At 43.2% G+C, this 19024-nt stretch overlaps 1 protein-coding gene across 1 annotated transcript; it reads left to right on the top strand.

Moving 5' to 3' along the window:
• Positions 1-227: 227 nt before the first annotated feature.
• Positions 228-18238, top strand: Emc3 (ER membrane protein complex subunit 3). Its single transcript, XM_051203544.1, has 8 exons — positions 228-497; positions 9858-9915; positions 10251-10344; positions 12017-12121; positions 12591-12672; positions 15276-15355; positions 16059-16141; positions 17073-18238. The coding sequence occupies exons 1-8, from the start codon at positions 343-345 to the stop codon at positions 17199-17201; spliced, it is 786 nt and encodes a 261-aa protein (XP_051059501.1). The 5' UTR covers positions 228-342; the 3' UTR covers positions 17202-18238.
• Positions 18239-19024: the final 786 nt, after the last annotated feature.

Below are 19024 nucleotides of genomic sequence, written 5' to 3'. Positions count from 1 at the left end.
GAGCGGCGGGGTCCAAATATCAGGCCGCGCTAAGCCTGGATCTAAACAGTAGCCCGCAGGGGCGCGTCGCCACTCACCTGCCTGCCGCCAATCACCTCCCTTAGCTTTCAACTTTCCCGCTTGACGGAACGCCGTTCTGACGCCATCGAAGCCGCGACGCGACGTGACGTCAAGCTCCGCGCCGGAAGTTGGCGGCCGGGCGGCCCAGCTGGAAACAGGCCGTCGAGAAAGCGAGGCTGTCCCAGATTCCTTACCAAATAGTCTGAGAGGCGGCTGAAGGCCCAGAGCCGAAATCAGCGAGGAGTTCAACTCCTCCCAACCCGCAGCCAACTCTCAGCGAAGATGGCGGGGCCAGAGCTTCTGCTCGACTCCAACATCCGCCTCTGGGTGGTCCTGCCCATCGTTATCATCACTTTCTTCGTGGGCATGATCCGCCACTACGTATCAATCCTGCTGCAGAGCGACAAGAAGCTAACCCAGGAACAAGTGTCTGACAGGTCAGTACCCTCCCCCTTTCGTGCCGAGCTCACTCTCGGGTGACCTTGGTCAAGAAAATACAGGGATTTTATTACTTTACTCGAGTTTACCTCGTGCCCCTTACTGGTATGTTGACCTTGCCGGTTTTCTCTATATCGCTTTTATCTGTAAAATGGGGATAATAACAGTACCTACTTAACAAATAGGACAAGCATGTGGATTAAATCAGATGATAGCTGATACGCCTTTAGCATAGTTCAACTAAACGTTGTTAATACTGTTAAACTAATAGCCAAGCGTCAGTGAGGTTATCTATGAAACCTAAGAGTGCCTACTGAAAGCCAGATGCATTATTACCTTTAGTCCTGCTAACATCCTATCAAGTGGATTTCATAATCTACATTCTACCAAACAACTGCAGTGGTCTGCTTAGATGCTAACAAATGATGTGCCTTGAAAAACTGTAAGACTGCCACAGAGAGATAAAAGGAGTTGTAATGATCGTTTCACCTCCTGAAGTGGAGGCAGCCTCTTTCCTCGAATGCTTTTTTTACAATGTTTTTCTCTGCAGACAGAACTTTGACACATAACTTCAGGTAGTACAGGTACATGGCACTCTGCATTAAAATAAATAACGGTTTTCAGTCACTTAGTCGAATTGTTTTCAGAGACTATCTGAAGAAAGTGCTATTTCCTTAACATGTCCAGATCACTTAGGAATCACTTGCTTTAACAAGGAGTACCAGGTTCAGATGTCTCTGAAGAGAACAGTGGGGGGGGCAGTTTTATTGTATTTAAAGTTACTTTCAGCATTGTGGTAGTGCATCTTTAAACCCAAACAATATAACTCTGCTGGTATAGCGATTGCATGACATACATGAAGCCCATGTTTGGCTTCCCCACCGTGGCATAAGCAAGGTGTGGCAGTCAAGCCTGTAATCCCAGGAGTCAAAGCTAGAGCAGGAAAATCAGAAGCTCAAGCTACCTGAAGTCAGAAGGTCAGCCTTGACTAGTAAGAATTTGTCCCCCAAAATATGCAGCTTTGCCATTTTCAGTTGTCTTTCCAAATTATGCTGAGAATAATAATCCAGCTTTCTGAAACATTCTACAGCTGGTAAGTGCATTGGTAAGCACATTCATTTATTTGCTTAAAACCCAAAGCAATTCGATATGATAGACACTGTCATCTCATTTTGTGGAAATTGAGACTTTAAAGAAGTTCCATGATAGTGATGTATGATTACATTCAGGACTTTAAGACAAATATTGTGGTTCCCAAGTCTAGGTTCTTTCCATTCCCCAACAGTGGCCACTATGGTTATTTTTGTGTGGCATTAGTTTCGTAGCTGACTAGAGACAGCCCCCTCCCTGAAGCTAACCTTAGGAAATTGGCCTGGTGCATATTTGAAAACTATAAAAGATGGGAAATGGAGAAGAAAGCTCAGACATTTAAATTTTAATTTTTTAAGAATATCTATTTTTGCTGAGCTTGGTGGCGAATGCCTTTAATCCCAGCACTCAGGAGGCAGAGACAGGTAGATCTTTGTGAGTTATTGGATAACTTGGATAGCAAGTTCCAGGACAGCTAGAGCTACATTATAGACTCTGACTCAAAAAAAGAGAAAAAGAAGAAACTATTTTTACTTTGTTCTATGATTATTTGCTTACAAGTATGTGTGCATGTGTGTGTATAGTACCTGTGGGAGGCCAGAAGAGGGTGATGGATCCACTGGAGCTGGAGTTACACATAGTTGTGAGCTGCCATGTGGAAACTAAGAACTGAACCAGAATCCTCTGCAAGTACTGAGCCATCTTTCCACCTTCATTCAGCATTTTCTGATGCCTATAAATTAATTCTCATTTTATCCTCATAATAAAATGTTATCCTAAACCCTCTTTTATAGTCAAAGGAAAGGAAAACCAGGGAAATGAAACAGCCTTCCCAAAATAATTAGGGTCAGAATATTGTATATGTACACTAACCCAGATTGTTCATGATTATATGCTGCAGTTTTCTTCTACCCTGCTTCATCTTACGACTTTACAGTGATGGTTCTGAATGACATCAGACCCACTTGGTGCAATGTATATATGAGAACTTTTGTTTTGTTTTGTTTGTTTGTTTTTTCCAAGACAGTGTTTCTCTGTGTAGCTTTGGAGCCTGTCCTAGAACTCACTCTGTAGACCAAGCTGATCTCAAACTCACAGAAATTCATCTGCCTCTGCCTCCTGGTACTGTGATTAAAGGTGTGTGCCACCACTACCTGATTTGTTTGGTTTTTTAAAGCAGCATAAAGTTCTCGTAATAATCAGTTGAAATAAAGGAAGAGTATAAGATGATTTGCATTTCATCAGTGCATTTTTGTTCACAGCTGTCCTATAAGATGTCATATTCACATGCCTATCTAGCCGTAAAATCTCACCTGGGGCCAGTCTGTTGTACACTGAAGCAGATATATGTCACAGAGGCAGAGTCTGTGAATGGTATACTACTTGGCATAGAAGTCTATACAGAACCAAGTTTGATTTCCCCTGTTTGCTGGGTGCTTGCCTGTCTGTCAACTTAGTAAATAAAAAGCCTGTGCTCCTTCCACCTGGAATTGGGTTTGTGCCTTAGATAATTAGAACAGTTTGATGAAGAATCCAGAAGTCGTGTAAGACATAGGACAACTGTTTGTTACATAATTGTTCCCAGCATTGTTGCTATCATAACATCCTCTGAATCAGCGAGAAATGATAGTTATGTGCCATTTCTCCTCCACACTGTTACTGTGACAATCAAAAAAAGTTCCATATATGCACAAACAGGGTGGCTCACACCTAGAATCTTAGAGGGCGGAAGCCAAGGTAGGAGGTCACCATGAGTTTGAGGCCAGCGTGGGCTATGGAGTAAGACATTTCTCAGACCATCCCTCTCCCACAAAATAGTCAGGTATGGTGGTACACACATATAATTCCAGTGCTTTAGAGGATGAGGCAAGATAATTGAGACTTCAAGACCAGGCTATGCTATATGAAACATTGTAGCACAAATAACATAAACCCAAAGACAGATAACTAGGGTTCAAGCTGAAGATCAGAGAAGCAAAGTGACCAGCCACTAGAGAGTTCTCACCTCTCCCAATGCTCAGACCAAAGGGGTGATCCACTGAACCTCAGATTGCATCTCCAGACTGCACTGCTCTCCTCCAAGCCTCAGAATCCTAGACTGCTCTCTGAGACTGCATTGAGTTCCTTATATATCTCTCTAGTGCTGGGATTAAAAGATGTGAGCTCTGTTAATTACTTAGACCCATTCACTCTCATGTAGCCCTGGGGGGGCCTTGAACTCAGAGGGATCCATCTGCCTCTGTCTCCTGAGTTCTGGGATTACAGGTGTGTGCCACCACTCCCCACCTTTTATGACTGTATTGTGTGGCTGGCTTTACATTCTGCTCTCCAGTGGCTTTACTAGATCATGAATAATATATCACTACAAAACACTATCTCAAAAATTTAACATTGCACAGACTTCCATAAGCCCTCTGGAGGACGATACTATTCCTGTGGAGAATAGCTGCTTTAGGGAACATCTGTGGTCATCATTCTTCCATCTCTTAAGTGAGGTGTTTGGATCATGCCTGCTCTGACATGGTACAACTTTACCCCACCAAAAACTGTTCTTGGGGCTGGAGACATTAAAGGGACTTACTGCTCTTTTCACAGGTCCAGAGTTCAGTTCCCAGCATCTGTGTAAGGCAGCTCATAACTGCCCATAACCCTAGCTCCAGAGAATCTGACTCCCAGTTTTGGGTGCACATTTAAAAACAACAACACAGACACACACACACACAGAGAGAGAGAGAGACAAAAAGAGAGAGAGAGAGGACATCCATTTCCCACATACATACACAAAAATAAAATAATTTTTAAAAGTTATTCTTTATTGTAAAACATTTCTCTAAATAAAGCATGAATCGACATTAGCCTAAGTAGTCACAAAATAGGATATTTGGTATCTTAAGTTATTAAACTTTTACTGGATCAAAACTTAGCTATGGGTCAGTTGTGGTGGTAGCACATGTCTTTAATCCAAACATTTGGAAGGTAGAGGCAGGTGGATCTCTTAAATTTGAAGCTAGCCAAGTCTATATAGTGAGTTCCAAGCCAGGCAGGACTATAAAGTGAGACCTTGCCTAAAAGAAATGTTAACTATGATTTTTCTTGTGAAATGTATTAAACCAGAAATGAAATATTCGTGAATAAAATGCATTAGCCTATATCTGGAGATATAATGTATATTTAAAAAATGTGGTTCTCAAATTCAGAGAATATATTGATTCTTAAGAGAGAAAACAAAAACATATTCTTGAGGATTGGGTGTTTCAGTTTGAAGTACACTGACTAAAAACAAGTTGTGGGTAGTATGATGCCTTAGCTGGTAAGTACTTACCCCATGTCTGACAACTGAGTTCAGAACCTAGAATCTCCATGGTGAGATGAGAGAGCCAACTTCTCTGCCGACCTCCATGATGCTCACCCCTCCCAAATAGATGTATGCCTTTAATTCCAGCATTCAGAAGGCTGAGGCAGAAAGGTCATAAATTCAAAATCAGCCTATGTGATTAAAAAAAAAAAAGCCAGTACTACATAGTGAGATAGATATATATTTTCCTTCTATGAAAATGTCTTTTAATTTCAAGTTACCAATGCTACCCAGTACAAGAATCTATTTTTTTAGATATTTATGGAAATGAAAATACAAAACTAGTGTTTTGTATAGAATTTTTACGCTATGGCGAATATAGTGATGGATCTCAGCTTCAGAACTTGAGCAACAAGAATATCCAGGCTAATTCAAACTTGCCTTCATCACCATCATCAGCTTCAATTCTGTAGAGTTCCTCAGTAGTTTCAGTACAAGAGCTTAGCTGGGGTTCTGCCATCAGAGTGTCTGAGAAAACTCTGACTTACCACACAGTGAAGGGCACAACACTGTGCCTCATACTCTGTGGAAGTACAAAAGGAGACAGTGTCAAGCCTCCATTCTCACAGAGTTGCAGTCCAGGTGATAAAAAACAGGCAAGGGGAAAAAAAATAGATGCCACTGACCCAGCACCTAGGACATGCAGGTCCAACAGTAATCACTTCAAATGAGATGTTAGGGCCAGCAAGATGGCTCAGCAGGTACGGGTGCTTGCTGTCAATCCTGACCCAATGACCTGAGTTTGATTCCTAATACTTACATGGTGTGGAAAAAAAGAATTGACTCATGCTAGTTGTCCTCTGACCTCCACATGTATAAGATGGCGGGCATACACACACACACACACACACACACACACACACACACAGAGAGAGAGAGAGAGAGAGAGAGAGAGAGAGAGGGAGGGAGGGAGGGAGGGAGGGAGGGAGGGAGAGAGAGGGAGGGAGAATAAATATTAAAAATAAACCCAGACAGACAATATATGACAGGCTCAGCTTAAATCTCTTCAATGGTTTACTTCTTATAAGATCATGGCCTTATATTGTGGGTCTCATACTGCCTTGAATAGTCTGTCTTTTTGTTTGTTTTTAATGTGTCTGAGTGTTTTGCCTGCATGTATGTAATGTGTATTACCAGTACCCAGTGTCCTCAGAGTTCAGAAGAGGAGGTCAGAACTGGAACTAGTTACAGATGGTTGAAGGCCAACATATGGGTGCTGGCAATTGAACCTGAGTCTTCTACAAGAGCAGTTTGGGTCTTGCCTACCTCTTCTTGCTTATTTCTTCTTGTGTATGGCCTGTCCCCGGGGCCTCATAGTCAGAGCTCATACCCTCTGACATTCCTCAGTGCCTTGACTAGGTAACTCCCATCCTCATCCTCCTTCAGATTCCTGTGGGGGGGGGGGGCTGGGAAGAAGGCTCAGTGCTTAAAAGCATTTGTTGTTCTTGTAGAAGACCTGGGATCAATACCCAGCACCCACATGGTGATACAGCATGCACCACAGCCATATGTACATCCAGCGGAGGGGATTCAGTACACTCTTCTGGCCTCCAAAGGCACCAGGAGCACAGGTGATGCACAACATACATTCAGACAAAACATGGATATGCCTAAAATTAAATGGTAAAAGATTCCTACCTAATCCTACATCCCAATCTCTTTAGGATACATCAGTTCAATTGCACATTTGCTCCTATAGTTAGTATTTCTTCTTTTAGGCAATGTCTCATGTAGCTCAGGCTCAGGCTATCTTCAAACATGTTATGTAGTGAAGGACTTCTCTATCTGCACAGGCTGAAATTATAGTGGTCTTTTTTTTGTTTTTTGAGCTTTTATATTTGTTTATTCTTCATTTAACTTTTAAAACACTACTATAGTTGAATATTAAAACAAAACAATAGCCAAGTAGTGAGCATATTATGATTACTGTCCTTTCCACATTCACTACTGCATACAGAATGACAGAGGAACTGGCCCGTTAAGAGGTCTGACACTTATCCTCATCATCCTCATATGCTCATCATCCTCATATGCTCCATTATAATGACACTGTCTTTCCTGATTTGGGTCAAAGTCCACCACTTCTACCTTATCCATTTCATCAGTTTCCTCCACTTCCTTTCAGGAAGGAGTTTTTCCAGCAACGAGAGCTTACCAGGAAACAGAAAGCCATTTTCAGGAAAGTTTACCTTGAACTCAATGATTAGACATCCTTTTTCTTCATTTAAATGGACTTTGTTATATAAAATAAATTAAAAAAATTTAAAAAGGTCATCCTTTTTCATATGGCCAATGATATAATAGCATACCTTCGTTTAGCGCACATATCTCCATGCTTAACAATCTGACCTGGATGAGAAGTGATGACTGTGGTTTGGTTGTCAAGAGTGGATATTGGTTTTTGGAAGACACACAACGCTTCAACCAGCTGTATGTCCATACACATGAAAAGGTCTTCTGGTTGTGTAAAAACAGCATGGTCCTTTTGGTCTAACACAATGATAATATCTCCTGGCTCCAGTCTTCGTTCTTGGTCTCCTTCACCATGGAATGTTATTTTATGACCATCTTTCATGCCTTTATCAATGTCAACTTCTAAAATCTTCTTCTCTCGAACTATCTTTCTTCCATTGCAGTTTTTACATCTCTTTAGGACTGATGCGTTCTCCATGACCCTGGCATTTCATGCACACTGACTGAATTTCCTGAACCATTCCTGGTCTGATCTGATGAATCCTTATTTGCATGCTAGACCCCCCAACAGTTGGAACAGCACTCCACTGCCCCTTTCTTACCACCTCGGCCTTCACATTTGTCACAAATCACATTCTTTTGCAGAGCTAAAGTTCTCATTGCACCATTATACAAGTCTTCTAAGGTCACTGAGAGCTGATGCACATTTTTACCTCTCCATTCTCTTTGCATCCTTTCTCCTCCAAAGAACATGTCAAAGATATCCATGGGTGAGCCAAAACCACCACCTGCTCCGCCCTCTCTTTAATGGCCTGTTCTCCTTTATCATGTAATTCCCTTTTTTTGGAATCAGCAAGAACGTCATAAGCTTGAGAAATCTGTTTTAACTTTTCTTCTTCATTTGGATTCTTATTAGGGTGGTACTTCAAGGCTTATTTTCTATATGCCTTCTTCAGTTCTTCCTGGGTGGCATTGGTTTTGACCCCCAAAACATCATAGTAAGTGGTTTCTTCCACCGTTTTTTACAGCCAGTGAGCGGGCTGGTACCGGAGAGCGGAAAGTGGAGTGTAGCAGAACGCAGTTGGGGCAGATGCTGCCTAGTGGTCTGTTACTACACTGTGTTAATTTGTTGAATTTCTTCCTTCCCCAATAGACTTTTAAACATCATGGAAAGTTTGCATTTTCATCCTTTTTATGGCACTGATATGGTATTTGGCACTTACAAGTTTAAGAAATGTGTGCAGTAAAAGTCTAAATTTGTGCTTGTGTAGAATGTAAATGCACTTTAGGAAACTGACAGGAGTTGCCCAAGATCACCATTTATAGTCACAGAAGGCCAGGGATGATGGCACACACTTTTACTCCCAGAATTCAGGACACAGCAGGCAGACTGTGAGCTTAAGGCCAGCCAGGACTTCACAGTGAGACCGTATAAAAATAACAGAGCTGGGATCTGAATAAGAACAAGAGATTATAAAAGTCCAAATTTTTATTATTAGTATATGTGTACGGGTGTTTTGCTGACATGTATGTCTGTGTACTGTGTGCATGCACTGTCTACGGAGTCCATAAAAGAGCATTGGGTTCTGTGGACTGGAGTTAGAGATAGTTGTGAGCTGCCATTGTGTGCTAGGCCTTCAACTCATGTCCTCTGGAAGAGCAGTCAGAGTTCTTAACCAGCCCCAAGTCTTCCAGTTCCTACTCTGTCTGAACTTAGCTTTTCAAAGAATAGCATTGGCACATAGTCCACACTTAGAGCATTGTCACCAGCTCCCAGAGGACAACCATGTCACACTTCTCTGCTGTAGGCCTGTGTATAAGGCAGACAGCTGTGGACTACCATGAGGCCAAGAGGAGGGAAAGCAGATGGAGTTCTAACAGGTGCTACCTTGCGAAGTTTTGTGGAAGATGAGCTCAAGGAAGGAACTGAGGCACGATGCAGTAAAACTGGAAAGTGAAGCTGGCAGCAGAGCGCTCCCAGCACACGCAGCAGCTGGGCATATGGAAGGTGGCAAGCCGACCCTGCTGGCTCCGAGTGCTTGGAGCATGTGGCTTGTGCTGAGCAGGAACCAGAAAGCTGAGTGTGGTTTTCTAGTATGCATTTCTGCCTACACTTTTAGTTTTCTCACTTTTCAAGAATTTCCATTGACTTAAGCCTCCCCCCCATTAAACAACTTTTGAAAACCTAGGGGAAAGGTGATATTTTTACTTCTGTTGTATATTATTTGCTCTAAAGATCATCAATAATGAATTCAGTAACTGTTGAAGAGTTTGAAGGCAGTTGGTCTGAGTCCTGGGTGGAATTTCTCTCCATGGTGTGTCAGGTAACAGCCTTCTCCAGCTGAGGCCTGTCCTCATTTCCCTGGGTGAATGAAGAAGTTCCTTTGCCATCACCTTTTCCAGCCTCCTGCCTTCAAATCTTTGGAGCACTATCCATCTACTCTCTCCTTGCAAGGAAAGTTCCTTTGTGGCTCATGTTGAATCCAGAAAGGCCAAGTGCAATGTTCCAGATTGCCTTCCTCTGAAACCTTTATTTGTTTCAGAACACTCTAGAAGACTCCTTTTGTGAAAAGCTGAGTGTCAAGTTATTGATTTTTTTAGGGGTTTTGGAAAGTTTCCACACCCAGCTATTGCCAAATAGGTCCTCTCTTAGGTTTAAATGGGTCTTCTATTTTCTTCTAGTGTTTCACATTGTAACATCTCTTTGTCTTGTGTTTTTCAGTCAAGTCCTAATTCGAAGCAGAGTCCTCAGGGAAAATGGAAAATACATTCCCAAACAGGTACTCACTTACCTTCTACTAAAAGCTCCACCATTCACCTCTGAGTGCAGCAGAACCTCAGTGTTTTACAAGAGGATTCTGGAGAAAACTGGAGGTGACCACCCAATTATTAAGCTGCAACGTGGTGGTGTTGTCTGTTGTCACTGTGCCCTCATCCTTCTTAGGAAATTGTAAGTGTGACTCAGCTAAAGTGTTAGATTGGCTGCCAGCGAGGCTGACAGCTCAGAGTGTAGAAGTGTATTCCAAGGGCCGTTAGTTGGTCATATGGGGGAAAATTTGACAATTAACTGTGTCACATTTCTCATATTTAAAAAGATCTTCTTTTTTTCTACTAGTCTTTCTTGACCCGAAAATATTACTTCAACAACCCAGAGGATGGATTTTTCAAAAAAACTAAAAGGAAGGTTGTGCCACCTTCTCCTATGACAGGTATGGTTATTGAACACAGGTAGTTTTATTTAAACATTAAGTCACAGAGATAGTGATGGAAAGGACTCAGAACCATCTAATTCTCCTTGGGATGTAGTACTTTTTCTGAGGTTCTTGCAGTGTCGAGGGTGGAAGCCAAGGCTATTTACATGCTAGTATTAGTACTCTCCACTGGGCTTCATCCCCAGCCCCTAATATGCAGGTGTTTGAAATCTGAGTCCTCTTTTTTTCCAGTAAATTCTTGAACCCTTGTGTGTCACAGCTGATGCTGGGGGAGGATAGGGCCATTGTCTCTGGAATCTGTTAGGTGCTTCTTCGAGACCCGTTCCTACCAGGCCTAGATCTACTGCTGCAGATGTTACCCTACACCTTCTGTCTAAGTGACGAGCCCCTTCCTTTCCAAGAGCAAGATGTTCTTGATCTCCCATCCCAATCTACAGTTCCTCACCTGACACATGACTCCTACCATCCCTATTTTGGGAAACTACAACGTGTGAATTATTCTTTGTTGACATCCCTCTCTTTTCAGTCTCATTCTTCTAGGTGAGATAACCAGTTCTTTTGACCCATACAGAAGATAGTAGTGTTAGATAGCCAGCATACATATGAAAAGATAATTACCTCAATAAGCTAGCAGGATACCTTTTTAGTCTGTTAAACTGAGAAAATAAGAGTGTCCAGAGCCATGAGTGTTAAGGTCAAAACAAACTAGGTCCTGTTGCCATTGATTAGAATACCCAGTGATGGGGTCTTGTTGATGGATAGTCTCACACACCCCTTTTTCCCTGCCACCACCACTCACAGTCAGTCTCTGTTTCTGGGTATGGAGCCCAGGGCCTTGGGCATGCTACACTAAGCATCCCAGCACTGAGCTACACTGTAATCCCTAACACCTCTTAATTTGAAATGTTAAATGATTTGACCAAATTTTCTTGTCAGAATTGCTCCTCGAAACACAGAGATAAGCAGATTGATGTGTTACCTGTTGCAAGGTAGCAACATTTCCTGAAAGGAAAGGTTGATATTGGAAAAGTTTTGGGGCTGGAGAGATGGCTCAGCACTTAAAGAGCACAGGCTGCTCTTGCAGAGAACCCAGGTTCTCACAACTGTCTATAACTCCAATACCAATGAATCTGATGCTTTCTTCTGGCCTTTTCAAGCAGCCGTGAATGCACAGATATATTTGCAGGCAAAACACCCACATATACACATCGTATATTCAGATTGTGGTAGCATGATGATTTGGAAATTTCATCAAAAAATTATTATTTGATATTGAGGACTGCTCTGCAGCCTCCAGCATGGACAGTGCTCTGCCCCTGAGCTACATCTTTGGCCTTTCTTCACAAAATTATTAAATTTTGGAAGGAAGAGTGAAAGGTAGAATATATAGCAGAGCTCAAAGAATCTAGAGAGTGGGTGGAGAGAAACTCTCTACATCTTTCGTACCTAGGTCATTTGAACTTCTACAGTAAACCTGGTGGCCATCCTGGTGTGGTGGCACACGCTTTTCATCCCAGCAGTCAGAAAGGAGAGCTAGGCAGACCTCTGAGTTCAAGACCAGACTGGTCTACATAATAAGACCCTATAAACAAACCAAAACTGTATGGCTTAAATTTGGGAATTATCTGCTAACACAGGGACCTGGTGTTGTCTTCTGCCTTTGTGTTAGATCCCACCATGCTAACAGACATGATGAAAGGGAATGTAACGAATGTCCTCCCAATGATTCTGATCGGCGGATGGATCAACATGACGTTTTCAGGCTTTGTCACAAGTAAGTTTCAGGTCTAGGAGACCTCCTGCCTCCTCCACCTGTGTCCCTTTCCCAGTGCCACTGAGAACCTAATGTGATAGAATGGGCAGTACGTTTTCTTGTGAAAATAACATTTTTGAACAAAAATCTTTAGTTCCAAGCTAGTCCAAAGTTCTCAGCATGGGTGCTTTGCTTTAGTCCTGATATTTTTCACCCAGAGTTCAGTGGACACTTCTCCCAAATGTTGGGGTCATGGTTCATTCTGAGCACCTGATTCCTCCACAGTGTAGAAACTGGAATTCCTCGGGAAGATGATTTGGCTGTTGTGCTCTGAGAGTCTGCTACCTGTTTCCTTGTGGAAGTCATTTTCCAGACAGAGTTCCCACCTCCTCAGGGAAAGAATATGTGTGTTCACACTTTGGCTAGCTTGAGTGCCTAGGAACTTTCTTTAAGCAAAAACGTGGTTTTTTTGTTTTGTTTTTTACTGCAGCTAAGGTTCCATTTCCATTGACACTTCGCTTCAAGCCTATGCTCCAGCAAGGAATAGAGCTGCTCACACTAGATGCATCCTGGTAAGCCTGCTGGTCATGGGCCACAGCTGAGATCCTTACAGTTCCCATTTTCCTTTTAGTTTGAGAGATTTTGCTTCCTTCCTTCCTTCCTTTCTATTTATTATTATTTATTTATTTATTTTATAGTTTATTGTTTTTATTTATTACTATTTTTTTTTTTTAATGAAAGCTCTGTTTAAAATGCCACTGCTAGGGCTGGGTGTTAGTGGTTCATGCCTTTAATCCCAGCACTTGGGAGGCAGAGGCAGACAGATCTCTGTGAGTTGGAGACCAGCCTGGTGTACAAGAGCAAGTTCCAGGACAGCCTCCAAAGCCAAAGAGACACCCTGTCTCGAAAAACAAAAACAAACAAACAAAAAATATGCCACTGCTAGACTAAAACATTTTTGCAGTCACAAGAGGTTTGTCAGTCTCTTTTCTTAGGAATGTAGGAATAAAGGTTTGACTGCCCCTTCCCCTAGGCCCCCAAAATGGAAAGATTAAGTTGTCTCCCCAATGGGGCTGGAGAGATGGCACAGTGGTTAAGAGCACTGACTGCTTTTCCAGAGGACCCAGGTTCAATTCCCAGCACTCACATGGTAGCTCACAACTATCCCTAACTCCTGTTCCACAGGAGCTATACCCTCATACAGACATTCATGCAGGCAAAACACCAATGTACATAAAGTAAAATAAATAATTTAAAAAAAAGTAGCCTGGCCAAGCAAAGCTTTTTTAGCAGTTCCCTGAAGCTTATGAGAATGGAAGTCTGTATTCGTCAGCTTTCTGTTACTGAAACCAATACTAAGATGAAAAGTGTATCATGGCTCACTGTTTTGGAGGCTAAGCTCATGTCCCACTGGCCTCATGACTTTGGATCTGTGATGGGGTAGAGATGACAGTCCCATGGAGTGAAACTTAAGTGCTCACTTTATGATCAGAACACAACAGAGACAGATGAAGAGTCCAGACTTCCAGTCTCCTTCCAAGAACAAGCCCCCCAGTGACCTGAAATTGCCCTGTAGGCCTCCATCTCCTAAAGGCTCCCCGCTCTCCATTAGTACCACCAACTGGGCCCAAACCTTTAATACATGAGCTTGTTTGTGTGTGTTCTTGTTTTGCTTTTTGTAAGACGGGCTCTCTACATAGTACTAGCTGTCTTGGAACTCACTATGTGCACCAAGATGCCCTTGAACTCAAAGCAATCTGTCTGCCTCTGCTGTGTCTTCCTAGTGCTGGGATTAAAAGCAAGTGAGTGCTATCATGTCTGACTAGCACATGAGCTGTTTTGTTTTATTTTGTTTTCTTTTCACAGAGTTTCTGTGTAGCTGTCCTGGAATACTTCTGTAAACCAGACTGGCCTCAAACTCAAAGAGATCCACCTGTCTCTGCCTCCCAAGTGCTGGAATTAAAGGCATGGGCCACCATCACCTAGCAACACATGGACTTTTTAAAACACATTTCAGATCTACATTATAGAACTGTTTATACTATCATTTTCCTTAGTTCTAGTCACCATGCTAGGTGTTTCCTATGTTACATTATCCTCTCAGTAACCCTGTGAGGTCTGTGAAAAAAATGAATGTAGAAACACACAGCCTCTCTATAACCAGTACTCAGCACCTGTTTCCACTCCTGGATTTATAGTTGTATATTGAGCCAAAATCTAAACTCTCTTAGGAACACTGGTCTGGTACCTGCAGTACAGTAACACTGACTCATGTGGTCCTTCCAGATTGTTCTCTCTATGACTTCTGAAGGGTCTGGTAGCAATTTTGACTTCTCTGGTTTGAGCAGATCCATCTCTGATGTGTGAGCCCAGGGCAGAGCAGATAATAGGAAAGTCTTGGCCTTGCCCTGCTCTATGGGAGAAGAAAAACTATACATGAGTTATGAGACTCCATTAAACTTTCCCTGCCATGGTTCTTGGGCTAAGCATAAATGTCAAGGGCTAGAGAAAAGCTTATTTATCTTTTCTCAGCATTTGGACATGTATGTAACCCGTATACTTGGATGAACAGAGGGGAGCAAGGCAACATGTACAGTGGAGCTGCAGTGCTTACTGCAGGAGCACTTGCGCTGAAACTGCAGCTGCAGACAGATGTCTGCATTGCAGGACAGATCGTGTACTTACCTACAGTCTATGCAGTAACCAGAACATACCAGGGAAGTGTCAGTCTTCCTTTTAGATAGCATTTTTCATTCACTATTTGGCTTCTGTTATATGCAAGCACATTTGTGGGTTCCAAGATTGGGTGGGAAACCTGAGATAAGAACTAAGTGATCAAGTTCCAAACTCGAGCTGCATTCCCAGTAGCCATCACCCTCAGCATTGCAAATACTTCCCAAAAATCTCCCCCCACATCTCTGCTAAGTGGGGAACACACAAACACATCAACATTTGACTGCTCTGGAGGATGTGGTTCAGAGTGGATGGCTTCATTCAGTGCACCTGCTGCACTGTGTCAGAAGACAGCCTTACTGTGTTACTGTGTCCTTTCTTTGGTTGTGCCTTGGCTGTCTAGTTTCTCACGTACGATATATGATGAGTAGCTACGGGTGGTGCAGTTATGCGCTCTGTTCATCTCCCTAATAACCACCCTCTCTCCCCCTTGCCTTGCTAGGGTGAGTTCTGCATCCTGGTACTTCCTCAATGTTTTTGGGCTCCGGAGCATTTACTCTCTAATCCTGGGCCAAGATAATGGTAAGAAGCAGAGTGGGTTAATGAACAGCTACTTCCTCTTAAGGTGCAGTAGTCATGTGGTTCCTGCTGTTGGTTAGCGTTGCCCCACACCGTGCTTCCTTCTATGAGTTTCTGGGGGTAGTCTTAACAGGTCCAAAGCTCAGACTGAATGTGGGCTTTTCTCCCAGTAATCTTCCTGAGCAGTACTAGTGCTTAGTTGCTCAGAGTCTGACACCTCGTGTGGTTACCCAGCACTCCATTAAGCTTGTGAACCTTAAGGGCCTGGCTGGACCAGTTCATTTATTGAACAGATTCCTCTCCTCAGATACTCTAGATACCCAGAACCTCAGATTCTCTATAACCACTGTTTGCTTTTCTATAAAATAAGGAAGGTCTTCGTGTGCCTTCGTGTGGGGTTAGGAGCAGATAAAGAATAAAACAGTGAAGTACTGGACATACGGCATTGCTCAGTAATTGGTGTCTGTTGTAATGTTGACATTTAAAGTTTAGAGAACTCTTTATTTTGTCTCTGTTCTAGTTGTAGTTACCCCGATTTTCCTGGACTTTCCCAGAATCCCATCCCAGGTGTGACAGGGTCAGGCAGTTGTCCAGTTTTCAAACCCACCACCAAGCAGCTATAAGTGCTTTGTCATGTTCACTCTTCCACAGGGGTGCTGGGTGGTTGGGGAGCCTTGGTACTCACTGGGCTTGTCTCATGCTGCAGCTGCTGACCAATCACGAATGATGCAGGAGCAGATGACAGGAGCAGCCATGGCCATGCCTGCAGACACCAACAAAGCTTTCAAGGTATGTGCCACTCACTTTTCAGAACTGCAGGGATATCACAGTCTTATACCAGTTCACCCCTACCCACAGTTGTACATTCTCTGGTTTGTTGCCCACATTCAAGTTCAATCCAAAATGATAAAATGTGTTGTCCTGCCCCACCCCATCCAGGACATAAATCACTTTGTCTAGTGTATCCACACTGTATATGTCATCCACCTCATGACAGATGAGAGGAAGAGAAACCATATTTACATTACTTGAGACTTGAGAACTGTACTACATGAGACCTTAACTCAAAAAAAAAAAAAAAAAAAAAAAAAAATCTTAGACATAAGAGCTAAAACATGGACATTAAAAAAAAAAAAATTAAAACATGTGGCATATGTCTTTGTAACCTGGGATTGGGCAGTGTCTTGTTTTACTTTGGATTTTTTTATTTTATGTATGTATTGTCTATATGTCAGTATGTATGTCTTAACTGTTGAGCCTTCTCTACATGGTTTTTGGCTTTTTGAGACAGTCCCCTGCCTCTGCTTCCCAAATGTTGGGATTGTAGGCATGTTTCATCATTTCTGCCCTTATCGAACTTTTAAATATTGCTTTATGAATCAGGGCAGTGGTGGCACATGCCTTTAATCCTGTCACTTGGGAGGCAGAGGCAGGAGGAGGATCTGGGAGTTCAAGGCTAGTCTGATCTACAGAGTAATTTCTAGAACGGCCAGGGCTACACAGAGAAACCCTGTCTCAAAAAAAAAAAAAAAAAAAATTGCTTTATGAAAGTTCATACAGCTGGGAGGCACCTGGGTCTCCTGCCTCACAGGATCAGTGAGCTCATACACAGAACTAGCCTTGCTCGGCTACTGGTAAGAGTGGTAGTCGCTCCATGCTGTCCCCAGCTGTCAGCTCAGTGGCAAGCTCCCCTCCCACCCTGTGTCCTCTTCCTATGCAGACAGAGTGGGAAGCTTTGGAGCTGACAGATCACCAGTGGGCACTCGATGACGTGGAAGAAGAACTCATGGCCAGAGACCTCCACTTTGAAGGAATGTTTAAGAAGGAACTGCAGACATCCATCTTCTAAACGCGAGTGGGGTCCACTGTGTCAGGAACTTGCAGTAGTGCTTAACCTTGTAACTTCCATGGAGCTGGAGCCCCTGAGAATAAAAAGGAGGGTGCGGGGGCTGGCGGGTGCATAGCAAGGCTCGTTCTTGTCTGAGCTGGGTCCCCTTTATGTTGGAAACTAGAGGAAAAGGAGTTCTGAGTGACTGTTGTCTTAGAAATTTGTGAGCATTCTTCAGGTGACTCTAGTAAGGATGTCAGAGAAAGGGGAGTGTCCCAAGCTACTGAGAATATCTCAAAACTTAGCAAAACTCCATGTTTGTAAGGAGAATTGTCAGTTATAGCCAGTTACTATGTTCTATCAGCCTGACTTCCAGCCACAGTAAACTCCTGTTTTCTTAAGATCCAAACACCCTGCATTTTACCTTTAATTTCTTGTTTGTATATTTTAACTTCCTTTACACAAGTAATACACATTTTCTCTCTACCAAAACTTAGAAGCTATGGCTGAGCAGCGTAGAGCTCCCTGCACTGTTCACTTGAGCCTACAGGACGACACAGAGAGCTAGGTGTCCCAACCTTACTGAAACTCTTTCCAGAGTGGATTCCCAGGGCCAGGGCCGACTCAGCAAACTCTTCATATCTTTTCATCTTTAGTCCAGTGAAAACAGGTGACCCTGAGGCACAGCCAGACTCTCAAGTGCCTTTGGGCTCATCAGAGATGGGTTACATAATCTAAGTTCTTGATTGGAACTTGAGAAAATATCAACTCCATTGGCCAGTCAATGGTGCTGTACTGTAAGTGGCTTCTCATTTGAGCGAGCGACCTCATTTCCCAGTTCCTTTGGGCAGGAGAGAACTTACCACTGTCAGGGCAAGAGGGCAGCTTCTGGCGGATAGTGAGATCAAGGTACCCAGGAGTCCTCTGTCCAGGGAAGTGACAGGGTGCCATTTCTGTACCAAGAGGTGGATGTGATTGCATGTTAAGCACTGTATTAGCCAAGAACAAGTGACTCTTGACTCTAATTAAACAGCCCTGTTTTCTCTTTGCCTGTGAAATTGTTGCCTTTGTGGGTTCTGAGAGCTTTCTGCCAACAGAAGTACCTATCTTAGAGCAGAGCTGAAGGGGCTAAAGGTGAAGAGATATGAGCCTTTGCTCTCAAAGAACTCCTAAGGAACGTCTGTGGTTGTAGTTCAGTGGTAGTGTCAGTTAGTGTAAATTATCCCTAACACACACACATACCCCTCAGAGAAACCTGCTTATTTTCTTTTATCTGTATAAGTGTTTGGCCTGCATCTAGATCCCTGTACCACATGTGTGCAGTGCCTGCAGAAGCCAGAAGAGGGCTATGGATCCCCTGGAACTGGAGTGACAGCCAGTTGTAAACCACCATGTGGGTGCTGGGAATCAAACCTAGGTCCTTCAAAAGAACAGCCAGTGAGTGCTCTTAACCCACTGAGCCAGAGATATTTTTGAGGTCATAGAACCTCTGTGACTCTAAGGGCCAAGCAGCAGAGTGACTTGATCCATCTCAGAAGCAAACTTGATTCTTTCAGTGGTGGCAAGGGGTTGACAGGTAGGGGTTGCTGCTGGGGTAGGAGTGAGGTGAGACTGCTTTGGTGAATGCTGGCTGAGTGGAGGGGCAGGTCACGGTCAGCCCTGTCCTGGGCCCTCATGCCTGCCCCTGGAGACACGTCCTCTTCCTGGGCCTCCATCTCCTTTGGTCAAAGGGGATGAGCTAGTGTGGCCATTGTGGAAAGTCTGCCATGCAGAAAGGCAGAGAAAGAGGTAACTACATGTCTGTAGAGAACGAGGAAAGAAAAATGGACTGTAGAACTTACACA

This window comes from Phodopus roborovskii, unplaced genomic scaffold (assembly GCF_943737965.1).
Source record: "Phodopus roborovskii unplaced genomic scaffold, PHOROB, whole genome shotgun sequence".
NCBI lineage: Eukaryota > Metazoa > Chordata > Mammalia > Rodentia > Cricetidae > Phodopus > Phodopus roborovskii.
This window is presented reverse-complemented; position numbering and strand designations above follow the sequence as displayed.

What these genes read in the sequence shown, in the direction of transcription:
- Emc3 (XM_051203544.1), top strand. Translation starts at nt 343, where the DNA reads ATGGCGGGGCCAGAGCTTCTGCTCGACTCCAACATCCGCCTCTGGGTG. An exon ending in GAAAATACATTCCCAAACAG is followed by an intron (nt 9,916 to 10,250) that starts GTACTCACTTAC and finishes TTTTTCTACTAG; the next exon opens with TCTTTCTTGACCCGAAAATA. An exon ending in GTTTTCAGGCTTTGTCACAA is followed by an intron (nt 12,122 to 12,590) that starts GTAAGTTTCAGG and finishes TTTTTACTGCAG; the next exon opens with CTAAGGTTCCATTTCCATTG.